At 41.4% G+C, this 26127-nt stretch overlaps 1 protein-coding gene across 1 annotated transcript in view; it reads left to right on the top strand.

The window, feature by feature from the left end:
- LOC128735179 (roundabout homolog 2-like) overlaps positions 1-26127 on the top strand; it is a 144403-nt gene that overhangs the window by 108839 nt on the left and 9437 nt on the right. Inside the window, exons 7-9 of the mRNA XM_053829674.1 lie at positions 24363-24445; positions 24704-24979; positions 25068-25238. Coding sequence (XP_053685649.1) covers positions 24363-24445; positions 24704-24979; positions 25068-25238 — 530 coding nt within the window. The remainder of the gene's footprint in view (positions 1-24362; positions 24446-24703; positions 24980-25067; positions 25239-26127) is intronic.

Below are 26127 nucleotides of genomic sequence, written 5' to 3'. Positions count from 1 at the left end.
TAAAGGGTTAAAACGCCTGAAACACTCATTTGGCTTTTCATATGACCAGAAAGGAATCATAAAATAACTTAAAAAGAAAAATTAGTTTTGAGGCTGATAAAATCGGAAAATAGGTGACATAATCGGGGGTAGATTCAATCGGAAGCTGATATAATCGGAACCATCTGGCAAAAAGAGAAGGATGACCGCTCACTTTTCTATGACCTTTCACTTTCAGAACATCAAATTCGACTAGATTCAATGCTTGAAGATAAAATCGATTGAAGAACAGGGGTGGTTTTGCACTCCGGTGTTAAAAGAAAACCACACTAAATAGATGGTGTGTTTAACTGTCGTCCCTGCCTGTGAAGCATAGTAGTCACGAACAAAATGTATGGGAAATTTGGACCTTCAAAATTTTCATTAATATTCACTTTTGAGTGATTGAAAACGAAAATTGTGTTTGTAATAAAAACCTCATAATTTCAGATCTTTTACGAATCGATTGGTATCGATTGGTTTTGATGGTACCATCAAAATCCATTCATAATTGACAAAGCTATTAATTGAACGCTTTCATATTTTCATATTTTCGTGACGGTAAATAGAATCTAAACTATGGAATGACACCCTGCAGTAAGACGTAATCCTACGTCAAAACCATTTTTCATGATCAAATGTTCCTGAAGCAGACTGCGATAATCTTTTTGTCGTTCGTTTGTAGTCTTTTCGTCGTTTACTGTTCTCATCTCAATGCCGTTTTGCCATCCTTTCCTCGTCTCTTTTGATGATATTTTCGTATTTGTCGTCTTTTTGTCATCTCTCAAGTGCCCCTGTTATGTTATCGCGGTCTTTTTGCTAATTAAATTTCATTTTTCTTTTTTTTTCTGTATGGACTCATCACTGCGACCAGCATGATTTGATCTATTGTGATATCGCCCGGGTGTTTGCTGTCTAACCCGCACTGCATTTATTTTGGCTATAGTCGCTATTGAGTGAGCGATATGCTTATTGAATTTTATGCGTGCTTGTGTGTAATTTGAGTACCCTTCCCTCAATGCTTTTTCTCTACTTTACCCACCTCGTTCCACATGACAGCGCTGTCCCCAATTATAGCCATCCCTGGAACAGCTAACCAGTGCATTGAACTATAAGGGTCTCATTTTTGCACTGTCAATAGGCCATATCGGGATAACATAGAATTCAGCACGAAGGGAGGGTGGTGAGGGGCCTGGGAATAAACCTATGCTAAAGTCACTTTCCCATCGAATGGCCTGATTCTACTAAGATTCGAACCCATGACCATTCGCTTGTCAAAGCAGACTCGGTAACCTTGCGACTACAGAGCCCCCCAATTTCATTTTTCATTCGTAGTTTTATCTTTATGTTTTCGTATTTGACATCTGTTTTTCGTTTTGTTTTTGCAGTTTTTTGTCAACTGTTTGGTTACTGTTTTGGCGTCTTTCCGTAGTCAATGGGTAGTTATTTCTTCATTTTGTTTTCATTCATCCTTTGTCGCCATTTTGCCTTTTTTATTGTCTTTTCGTCATCCTGTTTATTGTCAAGACAACAAAAATGTTATCTTTTTACTGTCTTTTCGTCATTTTCGTTCTTTCGACGTGTTGTTGGTCTTTTTTCTTACCATGTTTCGTCGACTTATTTACGCTTTTTAAACGATTTTTTGTCGTGATTTTGTTTTTTGTCATTTTTTTTTTGTTGCGTCTTTTCGTCGTATTTTCATATTATTTTTGTTGTTGAACTCCTTGATTTTTTTTAATTACATCGAAACGTTGACTGAAGGTTTTGGAGCGTCTTAGTAGAATACGAAACTTAGAATAAAATAAAAAAGAAAATTTATCCAATTTAATTCTACTGTGAATATGTCGTAGGTGAAATACGTATCTGTCAAGAATAAATATACATAGTAGAATTAAATTGGATAAGTTTTCTTTTTATCGAAACGTTTGGAATAGAGAAAATAAAGTGTCGTTTTGCATTCGTCCGATTGACTTGGGATTGGAATTGGAACTGGGATTGGGATTGGGATTGGGATTGGGATTGGGATTGGGATTGGGATTGGGATTGGGATTGGGATTGGGATTGGGATTGGGATTGGGATTGGGATTGGGATTGGGATTGGGATTGGGATTGGGATTGGGATTGGGATTGGGATTGGGATTGGGATTGGGATTGGGATTGGGATTGGGATTGGGATTGGGATTGGGATTGGGATTGGGATTGGGATTGGGATTGGGATTGGGATTGGGATTGGGATTGGGATTGGGATTGGGATTGGGATTGGGATTGGGATTGGGATTGGGATTGGGATTGGGATTGGGATTGGGATTGGGATTGGGATTGGGATTGGGATTGGGATTGGGATTGGGATTGGGATTGGGATTGGGATTGGGATTGGGATTGGGATTGGGATTGGGATTGGGATTGGGATTGGGATTGGGATTGGGATTGGGATTGGGATTGGGATTGGGATTGGGATTGGGATTGGGATTGGGATTGGGATTGGGATTGGGATTGGGATTGGGATTGGGATTGGGATTGGGATTGGGATTGGGATTGGGATTGGGATTGGGATTGGGATTGGGATTGGGATTGGGATTGGGATTGGGATTGGGATTGGGATTGGGATTGGGATTGGGATTGGGATTGGGATTGGGATTGGGATTGGGATTGGGATTGGGATTGGGATTGGGATTGGGATTGGGATTGGGATTGGGATTGGGATTGGGATTGGGATTGGGATTGGGATTGGGATTGGGATTGGGATTGGGATTGGGATTGGGATTGGGATTGGGATTGGGATTGGGATTGGGATTGGGATTGGGATTGGGATTGGGATTGGGATTGGGATTGGGATTGGGATTGGGATTGGGATTGGGATTGGGATTGGGATTGGGATTGGGATTGGGATTGGGATTGGGATTGGGATTGGGATTGGGATTGGGATTGGGATTGGGATTGGGATTGGGATTGGGATTGGGATTGGGATTGGGATTGGGATTGGGATTGGGATTGGGATTGGGATTGGGATTGGGATTGGGATTGGGATTGGGATTGGGATTGGGATTGGGATTGGGATTGGGATTGGGATTGGGATTGGGATTGGGATTGGGATTGGGATTGGGATTGGGATTGGGATTGGGATTGGGATTGGGATTGGGATTGGGATTGGGATTGGGATTGGGATTGGGATTGGGATTGGGATTGGGATTGGGATTGGGATTGGGATTGGGATTGGGATTGGGATTGGGATTGGGATTGGGATTGGGATTGGGATTGGGATTGGGATTGGGATTGGGATTGGGATTGGGATTGGGATTGGGATTGGGATTGGGATTGGGATTGGGATTGGGATTGGGATTGGGATTGGGATTGGGATTGGGATTGGGATTGGGATTGGGATTGGGATTGGGATTGGGATTGGGATTGGGATTGGCATAAGAAAATTCGAAAGATTGGAAGTACATCCAACCAAATTTACTAATACCAACTTGATTAATCTGCACAATTGATCAACGACAAAGTCAAAATCAAAAGATCGGTTATGGAAAAGTTCTTTATTTTATCGACATGGTTATAAATACCATTTTTATACTGCTGAAACTTGCTGTATCTTCAAACCAAAGTAAGGGCACAGAAAACTAATATGTTACACGGACCTTTTACAAAGATGAGTAACTTTGAATCAGCCAGCTGCTGGAAAAGTTGGTCTCCAATAACGCACTCTTATTTTCTCAAAGCGTACCGTTAACTTATCCTATTTAGTATTTCAAACATTGAATTTTCACTTAAACTTTCACTTTTAACCACTGTACAGCGGAATTTCAATGATAAGTTAGGGATAATTGGGTGAAAAGGGACTGCATCTATTCACTTCTTGGCATCGGTTCCCAGCAAATTGTTTGATATTTCTCGACTCGAATCTGAGCTGTCGTTGTGTTCGTTGAAAGTTGTCTTTTGAATTTCAAAGGAAACAAAGAGATGCGCTTCGGTCTGCAAACCAGAAACTACACAAGCTTTATCAGATACAAGGTAATTGACTGCTCAATGCAGTCGAATTGCATTTACTGTAAAACAAAGGATAGAAATCGATCGCATGACATGTTGAGGGGATATCTATGCTCAGTATAGAAAAGGCAAAGCATTAGTTAGTTTTTCCCGATAACAATTACAAACAAAACCGGAATAGCTGCAATTTACAGTTTGCATGAACGGATATTCCATACAGGTGGTGGTTGCATGGGAACTTCTGCGAAAGTTTCATAATCGTCAACATCAATGGTATCTTCGTATGCAGCTGAATGCTTTTGTTTTCTCCTTTGATTGCCGTCGACATTATTTGATTTAAGTTAGGAGATGGTTCAGGAGAAAATAGTAGAATATAGTATTGATTTGGTGCACGGATTTGATTATATCAAATTTCTATTACTTAATTTTTTCTTATAATTGTCCAAAACTAGGTGATAAAATTATGTATTTTATTACATCTTGAAATTTGAAGCACAACAAGAACTTATATTAGCTTCAAATATGAAGTGATAAAGTTCCCGGCAATAAACTTCATAACGAGGATTGTTATGTCCTAGTTTCGTGCTATAAAGCAATTACCGAACAAGAAAATCTACATTTCACCAGCCAGCTGGATGTTAAATTTCAAACCGCTGAGTGTTCCATTCAAGCTTCAAAGCACTCTCAAATTAATAGCAAACAGCTCAAAGTTTATTACTCCGGCAATCATCGCATGTTCCCCGGACCGAAAACTTCACAAAGCATATCTAATGTCCGTGTGTTGTGCCGTCGAGTTGCCTATTCCCGAAGAGCATAATTCCTGAATATAGTTCACTGAGACAATATCGTGTAACATGCAAACTCCTTACCATAAGGTGGCTCTGAACGTGACGACGACGACGACAACAACGACGCACCGTCGTCGTCGTCGTTTGTGTATCGGTCTTGCATATGATTTACATTGCTTCGTAGTAAATATCTGAACTAAACCGCACCTCACCGTGTTGCTGCCAATGCCGGTCGGTCGGTCGGAGGTTGGCTTCGTCGAAACTACAAAGGCTTGGGTGGTATTTGCACATAACATAGCATGGCGCTCTCCGGCTATTGCCGGAAAGGTTGCGTGGCAACACCCGAGATGGCGTAATGACTAGAACTATAGCGACACCGAATGCCACCGCCATCCTCCCGAATGTCGTTTGGTGTTTTGATCACGGCGCGGCGCTCGCTGGTGGCACAGACATCAACGACCTCATCCGTCCGTGGTCCGTGGGTTGGCGGATGGCAGCTCGTTACTTTGCGACCGCGATACAATCAAATTTCTATCGGTTCACGGTGTGTCCCAAAAGTCTGAACTCATTTAAAATTTTATTACTTTTTGCCGTAGCTAGGGTGTCATGAAATTTGATCCAGTCCCCGGTTTTTCGAGAGGCGTTAAGTGGGTTGTGACCCCTTGTGAGGTAATCCGTCGCTCCCGTTCCCGTCGTTGACCTGGCAGGCAGTTTGCGTGCACTGCTTGACAGACACGGAACATGCTATTGGGATTGTCAATATTGAGGCTATTAATTACCAGCTACAGGACAGCGAGGGAGTGGACACCGGAGCTTTCGATTAGTAAAAGCCAGTTCGAAAGGTATGCGTAATTTCGCAAACGTGAGTTGCAACTCTCACCTGCAAAATAGGTGAAAGGCTATTGTACTGTGGCGAACTGCCGTAAACGGATCAAGAATAGATGTTATGCAATTATGCATACTTTACCTCAATCGACTGAGCTGTCAGACTCAAATTGAATCCATGTCGAGATCCACTTTGTGCTTTGCAAACAAAGTCCTCCAAATGAAACGAGACCGATCCTCGAGAGAAAATGACAATTTGTAAAATGCTTTCACACTGCGTCCCGTCGTCTAATGCGCCGAGACGATGCATGCTCACCAGAGTATAACCAGCACGGCACGGCAGTAGCACAAATGGGAAACACATCCTTCTGCCGAATGCTAATATTGCCATTTGCTATTCCCCACGCCGAGCATGCCTAGTACTTTTCTTTGGCAAACCTTCCCGTCTTCAACCGCCCCCGCCGCGCGGCGTGAAATTTAAACAACGAAGAGTAATCCCAAGTTAGCGTATTATGACATCACTATCCATTCGCACAGTCTCGCATACCAAGTGATTCGCTGCCTTTCCGAGGATTTTCGTGCGGAGATTGCACGCCGAGGGACTTTGCCATCCATTGCAACTAAGTTCTTCCTTGCGCCCACTTCCACCTAGTACTACTAGTTAGGTACCCCTCACTCAACAAAACGAACTGAGAAGAAAGCTCTAGTTCGCAGTACAGTAGTACCTACTTCCGGGCAAAAGCGACTAGAGGGCGACGCAGAACATTCATAAATAATACCGTGTGTCGGTTCGAGTAGCGGGGTGGTGGTGCGGTAACAATGGCGACGACGGCCAGCCCTCCTGTGCCCGTAGTGGTGCGGTTTCGTTATTGTTGCCTTGTCTGGCTTTCAAAAGTTTCTGTTTCAGCTTTCCAAGATCCAATTGCGGAAGCAGCACGGAAGCTTACAGACTGTTCTTGTAGGTAGGTAGGCACCACACACACATACACACTCACACACATACACACACACACACACACTTCACCACGGACATGAAAGGATTATTTTCCGCGATGCTGAATATGGCAGACATGGTCGACATGTGAAACTGGTGCTGTGGGTTTCCGGTTCGTTCTTTCTCTGTGAAGCACTGATTCTTCGGTTGTTAGGGTTGTCGAATTGTTGTCGGCTGGTGGCTGGCGGATGATAATAACGGCGTGCGCGTAGAGTGGATTTTCCGCACTTGTCTGAACTAATGTTGACAGCAATTAAATCAGTGGATTTTCCGCACTTGTCTGAACTAATGTTGACAGCAATTAAATCTGGCGAAACAATATTTGTTGGAGATTTTACAGGATTTTTTTCACATTTATTTTGAGATCCGATTTACGTTCAAGGTTAGTAGTTCAGGGTGAATATGATTTTTATTCACTGTATGGCATAATTTCTGTACCATCAAAGATCAACTACCCACAAAGCTTTACAAACTTGGTAAAAAATCACTAGAAAAGGTACTTCTCCGGGTTATGTCCAGGATTTGGAAAGATTATTGGTAGTTTTAAGACAACACCAACTGAACCATCACGATCCAAATTTTCACAAATCGGCAAAACCTCCAGAAATGTTAGGAACACAACGTACCCTAACATAATATTTTCGTCTTTTTTTCTTCATTTTTAGGTTTTTTACGTTACGTTTTAATTTTGGAATCTATTCTATTTTTTATCTAAGTATTGAAATTTACATCTCGTCAAACAAACGTCCGCATGATCGGCCAAACATCAGATGGGCTGGAGATGTCGGTTGACGAATTGATAACTCGGACGAAGAGTGTAATGGCCTGGAGTTGACAGTTGACTCTAATATTGAGTCAGCACGGTATACCTTCTGAGGTCATGGCAACATTTCCCATAGTTCTGACTAAATGCAGTTGTACCACCTCCGCTACGGTCTCCCATAATCCTCCAAAGTTCGGTGATCTTAGTAGAATGAACTCCTATTTCACTTCTCCGCATAGTAGAAAATCTCATATTATGACCTTCGCAGTTTCATTATCGAACAGAGCACGTGGCTGGCGCAACTTCTTGGATTCGCCAACAAAGTTGGTTTCGTTGTCGGCAAATATTCTCACCACCATACCCCATCGATTGACAACGCGGTCTAGGAATTCCGCCAGGAATGCTTTCGACAACAAATCCTACACAAGATCGGGGTGAATCGCCTTCGATACTAGACATACGAATAAATCGATCTACTCCTTGACGATCCTTATCTTATACTGGCCCTCCTTCTGTAAAACTTCCCCAACATAATCGACGCCAGTTAGCTCGAACAGTGTGACAATGTTTACTTGCGATTCAGGAAGATTTACCATCCGTACCATTTACCAATTATGGATCGCCTTGTGAATAGTTGAACGAGCGTTGACGATCCAAAATATCTAGCGGATGGCTGCCGGACTGTGAACACTCCGGACTGTCCGTCGTGAAGGTATTCTCCGTGGATTTTTCGAATCAGCAATCCCGTTATTCGGTGCTTTTGAGGAAACAACAATTGATGCTTGGTTTTAAAGGACAATTACGCAATTTGTAATTCGCAGAAGACCGCCGACTCGCACTGAACATTTGCAACGCAGCTAAATGCCTTGGGTTCTCACCGTATTGGATGCACTTTATCTTCTCCTGTAGTTAGGAATGCTGCAGACGTCGCACAATGTAATCCATCGCCTCACGCGTGTCCTGTACGGTCATTCGGCCACACGAATCTCTTGTTTGGGTGTGAAGAAATGTCTGAAAAACTGGTTGAACTAGAAAATTGCGATCTATAAGCCAAAAATATATTGGGTCATTCAATGCCAGGTGGGGCTCGCACTCACTTTCTTTCGGTTGGTACTCGAATGTTTTACTAACTACTGCCGCAGCCTTATATTAGGTAATCAAATATTCAATTTTGTTTGATTCTCTCAGTTCTATCACTCCAAACACCACACACGACGACGACGATAATTATTATTTGTATGATTGCTCCTCCTGCTTCTACTGCCGAGAAGACAGACTGTCATCTACTTGGTCGGTGCGATAGAAACAGTCAGTCTGTTGCCGGACGTTGAAACGGCAAGTCTAGTGTAATTTGCCACCACCGTACGTGGAGTGAGTAAGTAAGTAAGTACATGGAGTGATAGAACTGAGAGAATAAAACAAAATTGGATATTAGTGTACATAACATAAGGGTGCGGCAGAAGTTTACTTCAGCTCATCGGGAATGTCTTTTGTCGGCTCCATCTCGTATTGGGGTTCACAAAGAATCACAGTTGACACTTAATAGGGCCGGTTTTATTCCACGGAATACGATATCCAGCGAGTTTTGATCTGTGCTGACGAAATGGCTGCGATCAGTCAGCCTGTTGATTTGAACCACACAGTTACGAGCGAAGACTTGGATCCTAGGGATTCGTCATCCGAGCCAACGCTACTGGCTGTCGGATCGTGGTCTGATTTCACGGAACTGCAGCTTCACGGTCAGAAGCACCTGATTAAGCAGCTTGGCCAGCAATAAGGTAACACAGAGCTCTAGTCTAGGAATATTCATCACACGTAAAGGAGCTACCTTGGATTTGCTGCGTAGCAGATAAGATACTGCTGACCCTTCCTTATCAGTGCAGCTAAGCTATATACCTACATAGACTTATTTCGAGGCAGTGGCGAAACCATGGATTAGCTTTACCTCCGTGTCTGGAATTACGACGCGACTTGGGATCACGAGCTTATTAAGCTATTAAGCAGCTTCGTACACCGCTCGAGTAATTCACCTTCCACAGGGTCATCCCACCTAAGGTTGGAAGCCGACAGGCACACTATGATCATCTTTGCTTCTACGATCACCGGTGATACAAGTCCCAGAGGGTTAAACAACATCGCTATTTGAGGCAACACACTCCGCTTTGTCACATTTTGTTCGTATTTTATCGAATTAGTGCAGGTAGCAAACACAGCTTGTGCAATGAACCTTACGCGTTTAAGGGTGTCAAAACCCAGTAGATAATGGCAATAAATGTAAAAAGTTAGGTTGCTCACATCACGGTATGGCAATCGACAAAGCACGTAGCGAGCAAACTTTGTTTCTATCCTCTCGAATTTAGCAATCCAGCTCACTTGATACGGACTTCATACCAAACCATTAACCGCATAAACGCATCCCAAGTAACAATTTGAGTTTTATTGCGCTCTTATTGCGGTTTTTATGATCAATTTTGGCCACCAGAACCGTCATAAATGTGTAATAAAACTAGCAATGTTATTTGGGATGAACTGAGTAGACTTCCCAAGCAACAATGTGAGTTTTGTTGTAGTTTTATGGCGGTTTTCATGACCAATTTTGGTCTTCAATGCCATCAAAAGAGTGTGATAAAACCCAAATTGTTACTTGGGTAGCGAGCAATACGGCGTCCACAAATACGTCTATTGGCGATACATTTGCTGATGCTGAGTGTCAGAAATTGCCACGAATTACCACGAGGCGGCAACGCAATAAAAAGCTAGTTGAGGGATAGCGAAAGCAAAAGGTGTCCAAGAATACTCCCCTGGGGGACACTGGTAATATCCGTAAACACTTCTGGGCAATCACTAGTAACTAGTAATCACGATTTGGTCATATGAGGCCGAGTGCTTGTTAAACGAGTTCATAAAGCATTCGTGGTCTGCGTCAAAAGCGACCTATGGGTCAATAAATAACCCCTGATATGGTGCAGACCGATGTTGCGGCATCGTAAGACAAGACCCAATGAAGAAAACTTGTCTTTTTGATCGATATGCCGTAGACCTGCATGTTATCGATAAGTGCGAATCAAGCGGCAGCAGGTAAATATTAACAAGTCTTAAATGTTCTGCTATCTGACTTACACCACCGGAGCTGAGACTGATTGTAGACCCGAAACTGTAAAATGTAAAAACTAAATTCTTGATTAGGAACAATAGCACCGATAAGCGCCTCTCGAGGACTACTGGGATCGGCGAGGAATACCAGAGGATGGTAGGCGAGCGCAGGCATAGAAGCTGCATCAGGGGACGCGTCAAAATGTGGAATGATATAGCCAGAAACAAAGACAGCAAACCCAGTTTTACAGGGATAAGCAGCGTCGGCCACCTGGAAGAAATGATGTGCGAAGACATGGAACAGCTATACCGTTCTCAGGAAACACCTAAATTCTACAGGACACTGAACGTAACCTGAACGGCTTTGTGCCGCGAGCCGAAACATATCGGGATAAATACAGAAACAGAAGGGATCTTGTCGGATGAACATGAGATGATCGAACGGTGGAAGCAGCGCTATAAGGAGCAACTGAAAGGCGCGGAGAAGGAATGCCAAGACAGCAGCAGTAATGACTACGTCAGTACGTCGGATGATGGTGATGTGCTGACTCCCACAATAGGTGAAGTGATCGAAGCCATCAAGCAGCTCAAGAATCACAAGGCAGCTAGCCAAGATGGCATCGCAGCGGAGCTTGTCAAGATGGGTTCGGATAGGTTGGCTACCTGTCTGCACCGGCTGCTAGTCAGGATTTGGGAAACAGAACAGCTACCGGAGAAATGGAAGGAGGCAGTAATATGTCCAATATACAAGAAAGGCGACAAGTTGGAATGTGAAGACTATTAGGCGATCACCATTCACAACGCCGTCTATAACGTGCCTTCTCAGATCATCTTTCGTCGTCTATCGCTAGCGCGCGCAAGTAGATTAGTGGGAAGTTATTAGGCCAGTTTTGTGGATGGGCGATCGACAACGGACCAAATTTTTGTGCTGCGACCAAAAAGTAAAAAAATACCAAGTCCCTACGCACCACCATTTCAGAGATTTCAAGGCTGCGTACGATACTATCGACCGTGAAGAGCTATGGAAAATTATGGACGAAAACGGCTTTCACGGGAAGCTGACAAGACTGATTAAGGCCACAATGGCCGGTGTTTGGTGCTGTAGAAGGATTTCGGACGCGTTATCAAGTCCGTTTGAAACACGCAGGGGGCTTCGACAAGGTGATGGTATGTAGCAGTATCATTTCATTATGCATAATTATTGTAGCACTTCGGTAGTTAAACGGGAATTTATAGTATCAAAATATTTAGGATATACGAATAATTATATATTAACAATTATTCGTAGTTATATAATTAGTCCAACGAGTTCGTTGCGCTAAAGTGTAGAACCGGTTTTCGGCCTAATGGCGAAACCCTCAAAATTTCTCTCCCGTGCAGCTACTCATAATGTCATAATGTCCTGTTCCTGTGTCCTGTCCTGTGTCTCCTGTTCAATAACGGTGTTATGAATCGTGCGTGTTTTAACATGCGAAACTTTTTAACTTTTTAACCTAAGCGGAAAACAATTCCTATTCTCATATTTGAGCTTCTATGAAGATACACAAAAGTAAATCTTGTTTAATCAGTAAAATTGGTTTAGTGGCTCAAAAGTCATAAAGTGTTTAAACAAAAAAAGTTGGCAAAAACAGCGTTTTCTGGGACCAACCCAACTCAGAAACAGGCACCCCAAGGACTAAATAACAAAAACGCGGATCAAAAATTTTCTGAAAAGGAGTAAGTATACAACATTTTAATAAAATTGTAGCATTTTGAAATTTTGATTGAACTATTTTCATGGAATTACAAATAATATTTATGTATAAAACATTTAATACTTCTCCGGAAATAAATCCAATCACTCTTTAAACAATTTCCGGAAATCTAAGCGTTTGAGTTACTTATAATTCAATCATTTTTCAAATATAAATTGTATGCCAGTTATCAGAACAAAAAGCTCAAATTAAACCAGTTACAAAATACAACTAGAAATGATTATCCAGAAACACGACATAAACCGCCTCGTCCCTACTGGCAGCAATGCTTAGGAATGTTATGTCAGCTTTCAGCTCGGCAAAGCTGGGCGTTGTAACTTTGTGCCTATCGTCCGTGTACACAAATTATATCCAACGAGTTTCCGACAGCAAACGACAAAGTTTCGCTTTATCGTCGGAGTCTCAGTCGTTGTTTCGGAACATAGGGACACTGTTTTGATGGCAGCGTGAGCGTGTGCGCCGCCCCGGCACGCAACGTTTCACACTACTAGGCACACGAAAGGAAACCGCACTCCCCGGTCGCGTTCGATGTAGTCCCGATGAACGAACCCGGGCCCGGGGTTGGTTTAATTATCAAAGTTTATCCTCGAGCCGATTTGTTGCCATTCATTGCGAGGAAACCGATTACGAGTGTAACTCAGGAAAGCTTAGTAGCACCGATATCGTACCTCACCCAGCACACGCACCAGAATGGTAATCCGAACTGTGCAACTTACACTCTATAAGCTACTTAAAAAATCAACCTTTATGTTTTAATTCGATAAGAGTGCCTTTGAAATTGAAGCACATTTACAACTTTCAACCATAGCTCTCTACTGAATTATGAAATTTAATGTTTCGCCTTTACAAACCGAGTTTCAACAGGGCTTTTCATTCATACATCAATCCTAGCAGCCGGCATTCTGTCGAAGGAAAAAAGCAGGTCACCGGAAATGGATGATCCTGGTGAGTGCCCAAAGTGAAAACGCTACTGGCAGCTGCGGTCCGTAAGCACCGACAAGAACACAGGAAGAGAGCTTTCAGGTTAAGTGCTCTTAAAAAGCACGTCACCAAACTGCTTATAGGCACCTACTTGTACCGTGTGCTTAGCGAGGCTCCTCGCACAGAGACGAAGAGGATGAAAAATGGAGAGATAATTATTTTTATTGCGCGTTCCACGTGGCTCTGCTCATTGCTTACCGACCGCCTTCCTCCTGATGACGGAATACGATCCGTTGCTAAAGTGCGCCATTATATACGTGGCTACGGGATGTGCCATGAATTTAGTTGATCCAATTTTGGCCCCCTGGCTGAAACCTATGCAAATTGACTCAGACCCTACACGGTGGCTTTAAATTTACATGAACTTAAGCTCAAATTGTACTTTATGGGCCTACGCTTCAAGCTGCTACCGAACGAACGCCCGCGTGGAGCTGATTTACGACTCCGTATCCCGAAAAGTGATGGATAGCCTACAGATACCACACGCATTAACTGTTCGCTTCACGTGAGACGAATCAAATCCTGCCAACCGAGCGTGCACTTAATTCACTCCCGTCAGTAATAAATCCCGCGTAGTGCCTTTCCACGTTCCACTCACTGGCGGATGATTGAAGAATGCTGCCAGCCGTAGTGCAGCTACCGGTTAATGTTAATCTCGGTGATCTCAATTGTAACCTTTCCGCGGTGTTGCTGGACTGACATTTCATTTAGAATGTTTAATCGCTCACATTAATGTGTTTCCGTGGAAATTAATAACATCTCATTAGTAGAGTTTTTTTTTTGAATCATTTATCTGCAGCAATCCTAATGAAACTTAATAAATCATTAACTTTCTGTAGGATTACGCCAACAGCTTACAACGAACAAACATTATCTACATTCTGGAAATCAGAAAATGCATTCTACCTCCACAACGGGAGAGTGGGGAGCTCGAAAGTTCAAAAAGCCCACGTTCATTATTCACGGGCGAAAAAATGGGCAAACTCATAATTGATTAGGCCGCATAAAACTTTCTCCTAGTCTCGGTAGTTCTACCAGTCGCTGCGTTGCTTGGCTGGTAAGCTGCTTATCAGCTGTCATAAAATGTAATTACCGCTAACAATGAGGATTAATTTTAATGCGTATTGAAAAATGGCAATTTGATAAGAGCTTCTGCCTTGCAACTCAACTTCGGGAAACTTAAAGTAAGGGGGAAGAGATGGAGCGCACAAAAACTCACAGGAAGGAAACATTTTCCTGTGCGTTATTCTGTTGCCAAGGGTTCCCCGCCTGAATGAAGAGGACGAGGATTAATTTCTCATTTTTATCAGTGATTTTCATGAATCTTCTCCGTCAATCTTGCGGAAAAGGCACAAGCAACGCGAAGTGATGCTATTGCTGGTGGTAATTAATTTCTCAGTCTGCTCGGCGCGGGACGAGTGCAGCAATTATTCAGGATTGCTCTGCGTCTGTCGCTAGGATCAAATCAGTGAAATGTCTCAATTTTCAACGTGTAGAAATGAAAAACGATGCCAGTCGTGGTGGCTACTTATATGTCAGCCGGCGGCGACTTTAACCTGCCAGAAGCACTAATCGGACCGGATCTCTTGCATTCACTTTGCATAACGACGGAGTCACGTTGTCATTTCGAATGCAAACGACGTGCGAACGAAAAGCTCCTCAGCGGCACTTTGATTCAATCAGCCCGGGATACTAGCCGGCCGATGGCGAAGGATCAAGCTGGAAAATGGCATCTCCGCTGGAAATGCAATGCAAGGCGCCATCAGCGGCGACAGGAAGATAATCATCTTCTATACACATATACCTGCCGGGTGCCGTCCCGTTCCCGTGCCATCGCGACGTCCGGAGAGATGGCAAAGCCACCGGAAGCCGCCATTATCGTTATTGAAGCTATCGTCATCGCATCCCGGTAGAAACGAACCACCAACGCGCGACTGATGCCGGCACAGATCCGATCCGAGCTGAATTGATTGCCGCTCTAGGCTGAAATTGGATGTCACTTTTGCTGCCTTGCGATCGCTTCTCGGTAGTCGAGCTCATTTTGGCTTTAGTACCTACCCACCAATCGTTCGATTTTATAGCCCATTCGAGCATCTCGGTTACTCTCGGATCTGGAGTGGAACATTCTTCCGAGGCAGTTTATGGCTGCGTGTGTATGGCGGATTTAAGAGACAATCTTCGGTGGGCCGGGCGCCGCCGCTAGGCTATAGGGTAGCGATGAAAATAAAATCGCTTCCATCGACTGAAATTGACCAAAAACCGATTGCCGATAATGGTATTACACATTGAATCGAATGATTTTTAGAGCTTGCCATTCATTTGTTTTTCTTGGAATTGAGAAGCAGTTGGTTGGTTGAAATTTACTTCGGTTCTCTGTAAAAAGGTCTATAGAAGACATTAGGTTACTGTACTTTTTCAATCTAGTTTGAAGGCAGAATGCAGCTACATTAAAAAGACAATTACAACCTTGCCAGTAAAATAAACCATTTTTGCTCACCCGAAAGTTTTAACTTGATAAAGCTCGCAAAATACCTACTTTAACGTTTGAGAATTTGTTTTGTTGCAACAGTAAATTCAATTACTAGCGTGTAGTACTTCAGAAGAGAAGTAAAAACTCTTTTAAAGCAATTTATATGATGGACTAATGCCAAAATTTCTTAACAAATCAATTATGTAATCATTGAACTAAAATTTTACGCTGCTCTACGATTTATAAAAACTTGCAGCTTCAAATATCTCATAGTTTAAAACCTAATAAAACTGATTAATCATTGTGAAACAATAACTCTAGTTTTGAAACGCATATGTTGAAGGTTCCCAATCCCAATCCCAATCTCAATCCCAATCCCAATCCCAATCCCAATCCCAATCCCAATCCCAATCCCAATCCCAATCCCAATCCCAATCCCAATCCCAATCCCAATCCCAATCCCAATCCCAATCCCAATCCCAATCCCAATCCCAATCCCAATCCCAATCCCAATCCCAATCTCAATCCCAATCCCAATCCCAATCCCAATCCCAATCCCAATCCCAATCCCAATCCCAACCCCAATCCCAATCCCAATCCCAATCCCAATCCCAATCCCAATCCCAATCCCAATCCCAATCCCAATCCCAATCCCAATCCCAATCCCAATCCCAATCCCAATCCCAATCCCAATCCCAATCCCAATCCCAATCCCAATCCCAATCCCAATCCCAATCCCAATCCCAATCCCAATCCCAATCCCAATCCCAATCCCAATCCCAATCCCAATCCCAATCCCAATCCCAATCCCAATCCCAATCCCAATCCCAATCCCAATCCCAATCCCAATCCCAATCCCAATCCCAATCCCAATCCCAATCCCAATCCCAATCCCAATCCCAATCCCAATCCCAATCCCAATCCCAATCCCAATCCCAATCCCAATCCCAATCCCAATCCCAATCCCAATCCCAATCCCAATCCCAATCCCAATCCCAATCCCAATCCCAATCCCAATCCCAATCCCAATCCCAATCCCAATCCCAATCCCAATCCCAATCCCAATCCCAATCCCAATCCCAATCCCAATCCCAATCCCAATCCCAATCCCAATCCCAATCCCAATCCCAATCCCAATCCCAATCCCAATCTTAGCTTTGGAATTTGTGTTAAAAAAATGTGTAAATCACGTAATTAACGTGAAAACCCCTTGTAAATCCAAAATTTCGCCTATAACACGTATAAATTTGAATACTTGCGTAAAGATATCGCGTAAGTTACAAAAAAATACTTAAAAAACCGGGATAAATTTCAAAATTTCAATGCATTAATTCAGAAAAAAATATATTCTGGTTCTGGTTGAACAAGAACAAACGCCTGAATCCCAAAATTAAAGTTTAAAAAACCTGCATAAATTCCATAATTCGCTTAAATATCTAAGTAAATACCGCAATTCATGTGGAAAATCGCATAAATTTCGATATTAACTCAAAAAATATGTCTATTGCGTAAATCCAGATTCGTTATCCCGCTTAACCCATTTCCTCCCAGCGTTGCGAAAACACAACGTTCTTTCATACGATTCTAGAGAAGACCCTGTTTAAGATATCAACTTGGACCCTGAGAAATAAAGAAAGATTGGGAAAAAATCTAATCGACCTGTTTTTGCTCAAAGGTCAGATGTTACATGTAACATAATTACAGCTGTGACAAAACAACAGGTTTTGCTATTTTTCAAACAATTAAGGAAAAATGCTCATATAATTCGATTTTACCTCTATTTACACCTGACCTATTAATCAGTGTTAGTAAGAATCGGTTGCTTGCCAATAAACACTTTGTTTCAAAATTTTGATTACTTTAGTAATTTTAGGAAAGGTTCTAAGCTTTGCGTTGCGAAAACGCAACGCTAGGAAGAAACGATATTCAAAATTTGCAACGGGAACGTTTGTTTTCGTTCGTTCGCTGCAGATGTTTCATTTGAAGTCGTTGCTTTTTAGTAAACAAATGAATGTAAATATTATCTTTCGCTTGTTCAAAATATCCCGGAAACATTATAAAAATCCCAAGTTTGATTTAACGGTTAAAAAGTATGAAGTATTTATATGCATAATAATGAAGGTATGCAAAAACGGTATACCCTTAACGCCCAGCGTTGCGTTTTCGCAACGTAGCGTTGCGGAACACAGGGTCAAAATTAAAAATACATGTCAGCGGCTTTTTCTTAGTTGACCTAAAAGAGAATTTTCCTGAAAGTTTCAACTTTCTAACCCTGCTGGGAAAAGTGTGGGGCTCAATGGGTTAAATTCAACAATTGACATACAAAAAAAGCTGCATAAATTCTAAACTTTGCGCAAAAAAGAAACCACGTCAAACGACCTTAGTGTATTGGAAATTTTTTAAAATTATCGTATTGATTTCGGTCGAAGGGTTACAAAATTTCATTTCAAGTTGGGACATAATTTGTAGAAAAGTACCTAGTTGACCGATTCTTTTCAAGCTATCAGACAAAAAAAATGTAACCCATTATAATGCTTTTGATATATTTTTTTCATTCAACCTCAATACCATAACCGTATGCTTGCACCTTATACTTAACTCCACTCCTCAGGTTCTGTACAACATCTAGCTGTAGCTTCTTTTGTACGGAAACCCACTTTTCCTTCCAGTCTTCCGCAGATTTGATTTCCTTGGGTGGCTTCCGTAGTGCCTGCTTTATAATAGGCTCCATACCCAAGTAACAATTTGGGTTTTTTACAATCTTATGGTGGCATTTCAGACCAAAATTGGCTTTGGAAATCGCCATAAGAGTACAACAAAACTCACATTGTTGCTTGGGTAATAGGCCTTGACGTAAGTCTCATCATCCATGATGAGACAATGAGGCCCGAAAAAAAATTTACATTAAATTTTGTAGTAGAAACAATGCATCTACAACAGTTTTTATTGTGAACATTAAAACTTATGGTAAATTTATTGTAAAAGTGCCACAAATCCAAATTTTATTAATATTTTTATTTCTTATTTTACGCTATAGAATTGGCCATATTTCAATTTTTAAATTTACTGATTTTTTAAATTATATTTTGTTTTTTCGCCTAAAAAAACCATAGCAGGACTATAACTTTTACTGTAAATGAAAATTTTGGTTCGCGAAAAACTAGATTTTTTATTATTCAACCCGTCATTTTTATGGTAGAATCTCTGAAAACCATGAAAATTATGATGGACAACAATAAGTTTGATAGTTTGGTTATTTTTTCGGACGATGACTTTTATTGTTTTTACTGTACTTTGTATCCTGCTGTTAACATAATTTTTATCTCCGCGTCATGGTTATTTTATACCGGGTTGTCTTTCCCACCGTATTTTGCCGTTCGTCACGATTTGGAGCCTTCTGCGCTTTGTACGTATGCAGTCCCTCCCGGTCTTTGGCTCTCTGAACGAAAGACTGGACCGATTCAACTTTTTGGCCGCATTCCTGACCGAATCCATCCATTCTGACCGCATTTCTCCTTCCGTTCGATGCTTAGAGTTTCGTAGGACACGTTTAATCACACGACTCGCCGTTGAATGTACGATTCCGAGTTGTTTTCCGGTTTCCCGATGAGAGAGTTGAGGATTTTTCAGGTGCTTGGGCAACGTTGCTTTTCGGGTGATGCCATTTTTGCCAATTTTCGAAAAACTGACAGCGATAAAAATACAGTGGGAACAATACACTCTAAACTACTTCTACTCAAATTTTCAAGATAAAATACCAATGGGCGTTGATTTTATTCGCCTATCAAACCAATATGCACTAAATAATTCATGTGCATTTGCTGTACAACTAGAGAAACTGCTGAAAATTTATTATTTATTCTATCGGAGAATTTATTATGGTCGCTATAAACCATAATGAGCAAGTAAATCTGATAGTATAACTTTAACTTTTCTGCTCACGGATGTATTCCCAAATAACAATTTAAGTTTCATGCCACTCATATTGCGGTCATATTGGTCATTTTTGGTCACCAAAACCGTCATAAGGCCATTACAAATATTTTATAAAGTTTTTGTCCTACCGGTGTTCGGTCACTGAAGGGGGGGGTATGGGGGTGGTCGAAAAAAAAAACAAAGTGAATTTTTTAATCGAGCAAAAAAAAACTTGGGTTTCAGCATTTTTATTTAAAGTTTAAACGTGAAAACCGAATCTATTCTTGCTTATAATATATACGTTAGACCATTACAAATATTTTATGAAGTTTTTGTCCTTACGGTCTTCGGCCACTGAAGGGGGGGGGGGCGAAAAAAAAACAAAGTGAATTTTTTAATAAAGCAAAAAAAACATGAATTTTAAGAATTTTTATTTAAGTTTTAAACGTGAAAACCGAATCTATTCTTGCTTATAATATATACGTTATTGTTTTATATGCAAAAATATACGAAAAAAGACAAAAACGAAGGAAAATTTTTTTGAACGATTTACGGAAATTTCATTGTTCGAATTTCCATTTCTGTTTCGTGCTAGAAGCGTTAATTCAACTTGTCCACTCATTTTTCGAGTTTTTCAGACTGTAGAGCCCATGGACAATTGATTTTATAAAAAAAGTTTGACTCATATCCTTCAAATTATTTTTCTGCCCCACGATTTTTCAAGCCAATTTCCAAGGAATGGGGGGGGGGGGGTGACAAAAACTTTGAAAATGATTTGCAATGGCCTACATGCGTGGAAAACAAACCTGGATTGTTACTTGGGTTCTCAGCATAACAAAGCCGGCTAACTCATTTAGCTTTTTTCCAGAGCAAGCTGTATGCTTTAAAGCTTTATAGCGAAAAGCTTCATTAAATTCTGGCGGTGGCTGTCAAGCCATAATCGGTTTTATTACTGTTTCCAGCAGAGCGTGATAAGACTAATTGAGCCTATAGTCTGATTCTCGAGAAGAAATTATAAATGCCTTCGGAAGAGTGGACCACTTGGTCGGAAGGCAGTTTTATAGCGCTCATCAGAAAGTTCTGGTGGAGCTCATGGTTTTATTAGCGTTTTTATGAAATTGGTCATGAAAACCACTAGACGAACGTAATGAAACATAGGATTGTTATTTGAGTTACCACGAGGCGTAGTAATACAATATGGCGCACAAATTTAAGTTGATCATATTGCGGTTGCTTGTCAAACCGCTTTTTTTGGTCACCAAACAACAATGCATCAAAGCAAACTGTGAGTTAGAGAAAGGAAGTTATTATAATTCGATTTTTATGCCCCAGAATGCAACTAAATTGATTTTGACAGATACTAAGATTAACATATCGAATATACAGGGTGTTAGGTAGCTTAGTACAAATATTTCAGGGGGTGATCACAATTGACAAAAAAATCCTTCTTCCCATATAGCCAAATCTCACACGTTACAGAGTTATTAAACATTTTTAGTTTACGGTTCGTTTTACCTTAAATTAGGTACAAAAACTATGCTAGCTAGCTCAATTCTGTTACTTTCTTTCGAAAGCTGAGAAAATTTTGTCCAAAAAATTGTTTTTAAACCTCCTACTTTATTAGATTTAGTAATTTTTTAGAAGCAAAAAATATTGTAATAAGTGTTTCTAGAGACGTTTTTATCGAATTTTTCCTAAAAATGTGTGATAAAACTAATAAAAGCTATTTACCAATTAAAAACTCTAGTACCGTTCTACAATTCCTTCTTTGACGTAAACCGTCTATCTCTTTTAGTTTCATTGCAACTTCATTTGAAACGTTTGGTTTTGGGTGTTGAATTAATATCTGAAAACTGCACGAACACATACATCACGCATAGCACACAAGATCATTGCGTGCGACAGACATGGTTAGATGCATATGGAAAACAGTTTCGAAACTAACTTCTCGGGTCTCCCTGGGACGTTTCTGAAAGTATTAAAATGTATTCTCCGGAAGGACTCGCGGACCTTCATCTTTGTTATGGCTTCGCTAATTGTGCAGCAACGACAGCCTAGCAAGAATATGGTTGTAGATTTTCTGATCATCCGCTACCTAATGCAAGTAAGGGAACACAAATCCAGCAGTGTTCGTTTTGTTGTACACTCCGGGGATGTCTAAGACAACGCAGCGTGCTTGCGAGAAGGAACATTGTTTTCAACGAGGCTTCGAGGACCTCTGCCTCATCAACAAGTGGCGTCAACGATTGACCATAAAATTTTGCGGATTGTGGAAAATGATTCAACGACAAGTACAAGGCAAATTGCGGCACAGTCCCTTGTCCCCATGGAGGTGTAGAACGTGCTGAACCGGGTAAATGCATCCTTTCCACACTACATGCTCAAGAGCTGCTGCCAGCGAATAAACCTAAGCGGCTTGAGTTTTGCAAGATTATCCAAGCAAAAGTGGAGGCGAACCCTCATTTTATGAAAAACTTGTTGTTGATTTTAAAAGGTGGCAGACTGTGTTCATCGCACGCGGTAAGCTAGTGTGCAATGCGTGATGTACGAATTCTTGCAGTTTTCAGATACTAGTGTTGAATTACGATACGTTTAAAATGAAATTGCAATGAAACTAAAAGAGATAGGCGTTTTACGTCAAAGAACGAACTGGAAGACGGTACTAGAGCTTTAACTTGGTGAATAACGGCAATCATTATTATCACACGTTTTTAGAAGAAATTCGATAAAAACGTCTTGAGAAACCCACATTTCAAAGTTTTTTGCTTCTAAAAAGTTACTAAAATCCATGAAGTAGAAGGTTTAAAAACAATTTTTAGTACAAAATTTTCTCAGCTTTCGAATGAAAGTAACAGAATTTAGCTAGCTAGCATAGTTTTTGTAGTTTTTGAGCTAATTTAAGACATACAGAACCGAAAACTAAAAATGTTCCATAACTCTGTAACAATTGAGATTTGACCATATGCGTAGAAGGTTTTTTTTCGTCAAATATGGTCCTCTATCACTCCTCAAAATATCTGCACTAAGCTACTTAGCACCCTGTATTTATTTTGTTCAAACAATTGGTTTTCAAAAATTTAATTTCAGCCATTTATTATTGCAATAACGATAAAATTTAATGCGTATATGCTGCACAACTGTGGAAACTACTGATAATTTATTATATATTCTTTCGAATAGATTATTATGGCCGCTGTAAATCGCATCAGGATGATCTGACAATAAGACTTTTTTTTTCTGCTCACGGCAATATATTTTCAAGTTAATAAAGCTGTCTGGGTTCATGCACAAGCTTCATGCTCTGTAGCTTTGTCGAACAAAACGAAAAGCTTCGTTAGATTATGGCGGTTGTCGTCAAGCATCAAGAAGCATAATTGGTTTTATTACTGCTTTCAGCAGAGCGGAATAAACCTATTTGTGGGCTTCTCCGTCAGATGGAAGCTTCATAGCGATCTTCAGAAGGTTCTAGTGGAACTCATAGTCTTATTAGCGGTTTTATGAAATTGGACACGAAAGCCACTAATGGAACTTACCGTAAGCGCACCTAATTCTGCGCACTGCTTATTTTCACAAGAAATTGAAATATTTTACTTGAAAATTAGCAACTACATGTACTGACATTTTGCTACATTCGTTAATTGGGATAACAATTTGCACGAATTTGAAAGTTTTGGCTGAAATATAGGTTGCACAGAATTATGAACCATGCGCAGAGTCAGGAACGCTCAGCTCACGATAATAAAACATAAATTGCTGCTTGGAAAAGATTCCTCTTGCCTGGAGCGGTCGATGCTAAGATACCGCGAAGCAGTTTTTCTCGATATCTTTTAAATACTTGCCTCTTACTACCTCGATAGCTCCTTCCGAACCGTGTTCACAATGGTCCCAAGTGTTGCATTCTTTCAAAACCGACGATCGGGTTTTGTGTGTATGTTCGGTGCATTTACGCCGGTTCCTACCAAGCGATTATATGTGTTTTATAAACATTTTGACGTTTGTCTACACGCGCATGAACCAATGTATTGCTACGCGCAGTGGTGTTAAATCGACTAACGTTTTTTTAGCTGATGATTTTTAATTAGCTGATGATAATTTTAAACCAAATTGATGGTTTGGAGATTATTTAACCTTAATAAAACATACGATTTCATCTGCTTGCATATCGGGATTGTTTCTGCATAGTTTTAATATCATCTTGGGATACATAACCAAAATGTAAGTTTCGTTAGGTTGCACTAGGAGCACTTTGCTTAGTGACCCGCCTCGACTGGTTTGTTAAAAACCGTCTAAATCTAGGACAAGAAAAAAAAGTTTACAGGTCCAAGACGAGAATATAATTTTTCACCAAACTAGCCTTACAATTGATTTATTGGTTCACGTACCGAATGGCATATAGTGCCATCTTGTTGAAACTATATATCGGCCAGATCCAATGCCAGTATTTTGAATAGTAAAATCGACCATTGATGATTCAATGATTCAATCAAGTAAATTAGTATCTACTCAAGAGCTTATAACATTAGCTTTACTCTATGATGCAACTAATGACAGGTTCAAAAGTCATCTGTGTTACAGCTTTCATCGAACCAAAGCTACTGTACAAACATTGTAACCTTCTGTCGTCCCACCCATCTGCAGTTGGAGAATACTTGCCATTCTCCAGCTATTTGTTAGAACAAAAGCATCCACTTCAAAACCACTCCAGCAGAGGCACTAGTTAGTACATACATCCTTGACTCATTCTGCCTATTTTCCGCTTCCTTCTTTTTTCCAGATCTGCAACCGGAGGACTCCGATTGGTACACATGCGTGGCCTATTCCGAGAAAGGCGAAACCGCGTGGAGTGCCTATCTGCTGGTAAGTAGTGATGCGCTTCTTATCATTACCCTTTTCCTTCCCGGGGAACGTGGACAGCTTTTTCATCTGCTGCGCTGATTGCCGGCAAAACCCAGTCAGTGTAGTGAGTGTTTGTCCGTCGATTCCCAGAACCAGAACGGTTGATGGTTGCGGTTTTCTCAACCTAAGCCCACTCTGGCGCACATCAAATCGCTTTCATGTGTTGTCTATTGTCTTTCATCTTTTATCATCGCATTCGTCGTGGTCGGCAAAATCTAGGTCGAGAAAAATCTATCGGCAATGCTCCATCGGTCCCACAATGCCGACCTACTTCCGGCCGCGCCTTCCATGCCGAAAGCAGTGAACATCACCAACAGTAACGTTACGCTCGTCTGGTCTAAAGTCGGAACCGGAGTCGGCGGGGGTGGAGGCAGCGCGATGCAGGAAAAACTTAGAAACAATCCTGTTAGCGGGTATACGCTGGAATATTACAGCCCCGATGAGAAAAATGGCTGGATTCGAGCAATTAGTCGCCTATCGGGAAACACTGCTACGGTAAGTTTTTGGTCCTAATTTTAAAAACTAAAAACCACCACAAATCAAATTCCGTTTAAACTCACACGTTGTTGTTTAATCCCCACAGATAACCAATCTTTCACCGTCGACGGCGTACATCTTCGTGGTTCGGGCGGAAAACACATACGGTTACTCCGCCCCGTCACCGCCCTCCAACGTGATCCGGACGCTTTCCGCCGACGATGGCGTCACGAGACCGGAAGAGCTGGAAGCCGCCCGGATGGTTCTGAATGGGAAGGTAAGTAGCGAAGCTTTTCGGGTAAAATGCCGGCACTGAAATGAGCGGCACTAATTTATGCGCAGTCAACCGCAGCAGTCGAGAAGAAGTTAGTTTGGGGGCGGAAAATTTCCAATCAATTTTGTCGAAAATTAAGAAAATTCTCTCGCTGCGACCTTAGTGAAGATTCTCGCAGTCGCTGGGCGAGATGGTGGAACCAATATAGTTAGTAAATTTTATACGGATAAGAACTTTTGCTTCTCGGCACGGTAGAGTGAGTTTAATATTTCATTCTACCGACACCGACGTAGATAACGTGCGGTCTCTCCCAGGCGTCCCAAGCAGTAAGTTGGATGCCGGAATGTTGGAGTGGGGGAACAGCGACGGGGAGGGTAGTTTTTCACTTCTTCCACACCGAGTGGAGGGCAAAAAGTCGACGCGAATTCGAAGAAATATCCCTATTTTATGATAATGAAAGCTAATGCAAGTCAAGACAGCGCGACGGACGACGACGGAAAGAAAACGGGACCGCCGGAAGCGGAAAAACCAAGAGGTTTCCGAAGAGTCTTACTCGGATAAAGTAACACGAAGAAAAGAAGATCCTGCACTGCTCTGCTCTTCTCGCTGTCGCTGTCTGTTGGGTGCAGACCAGCATTTGCCAGTCTAATGCCGATAATTTATATTGCCCAGAACGGGGTTTAAATTGGATGAATTAAAAGGGCATAAATTTGTTCCGAACGAAGGGGCCTGTCCCGGTTTGTGTTCACTGGCAGCGCTAAATCAGTATGAGAGTTTAGAGGAACTGCTTAGTTGCTTTGCCAAAAGTATGCTTATTGAAAGTAATTTGTTGATTGGTTTTACATTCCTAAGTTGATGAGACTTTTAGTGATTTTGATAAATAATAAGTAAT

Source organism: Sabethes cyaneus, chromosome 2 (genome assembly GCF_943734655.1).
Source record: "Sabethes cyaneus chromosome 2, idSabCyanKW18_F2, whole genome shotgun sequence".
Classification (NCBI taxonomy): domain Eukaryota; kingdom Metazoa; phylum Arthropoda; class Insecta; order Diptera; family Culicidae; genus Sabethes; species Sabethes cyaneus.
The sequence above is the reverse complement of the archived record's forward strand: the minus strand, read 5'-3'. Positions and strand labels throughout refer to the sequence as shown.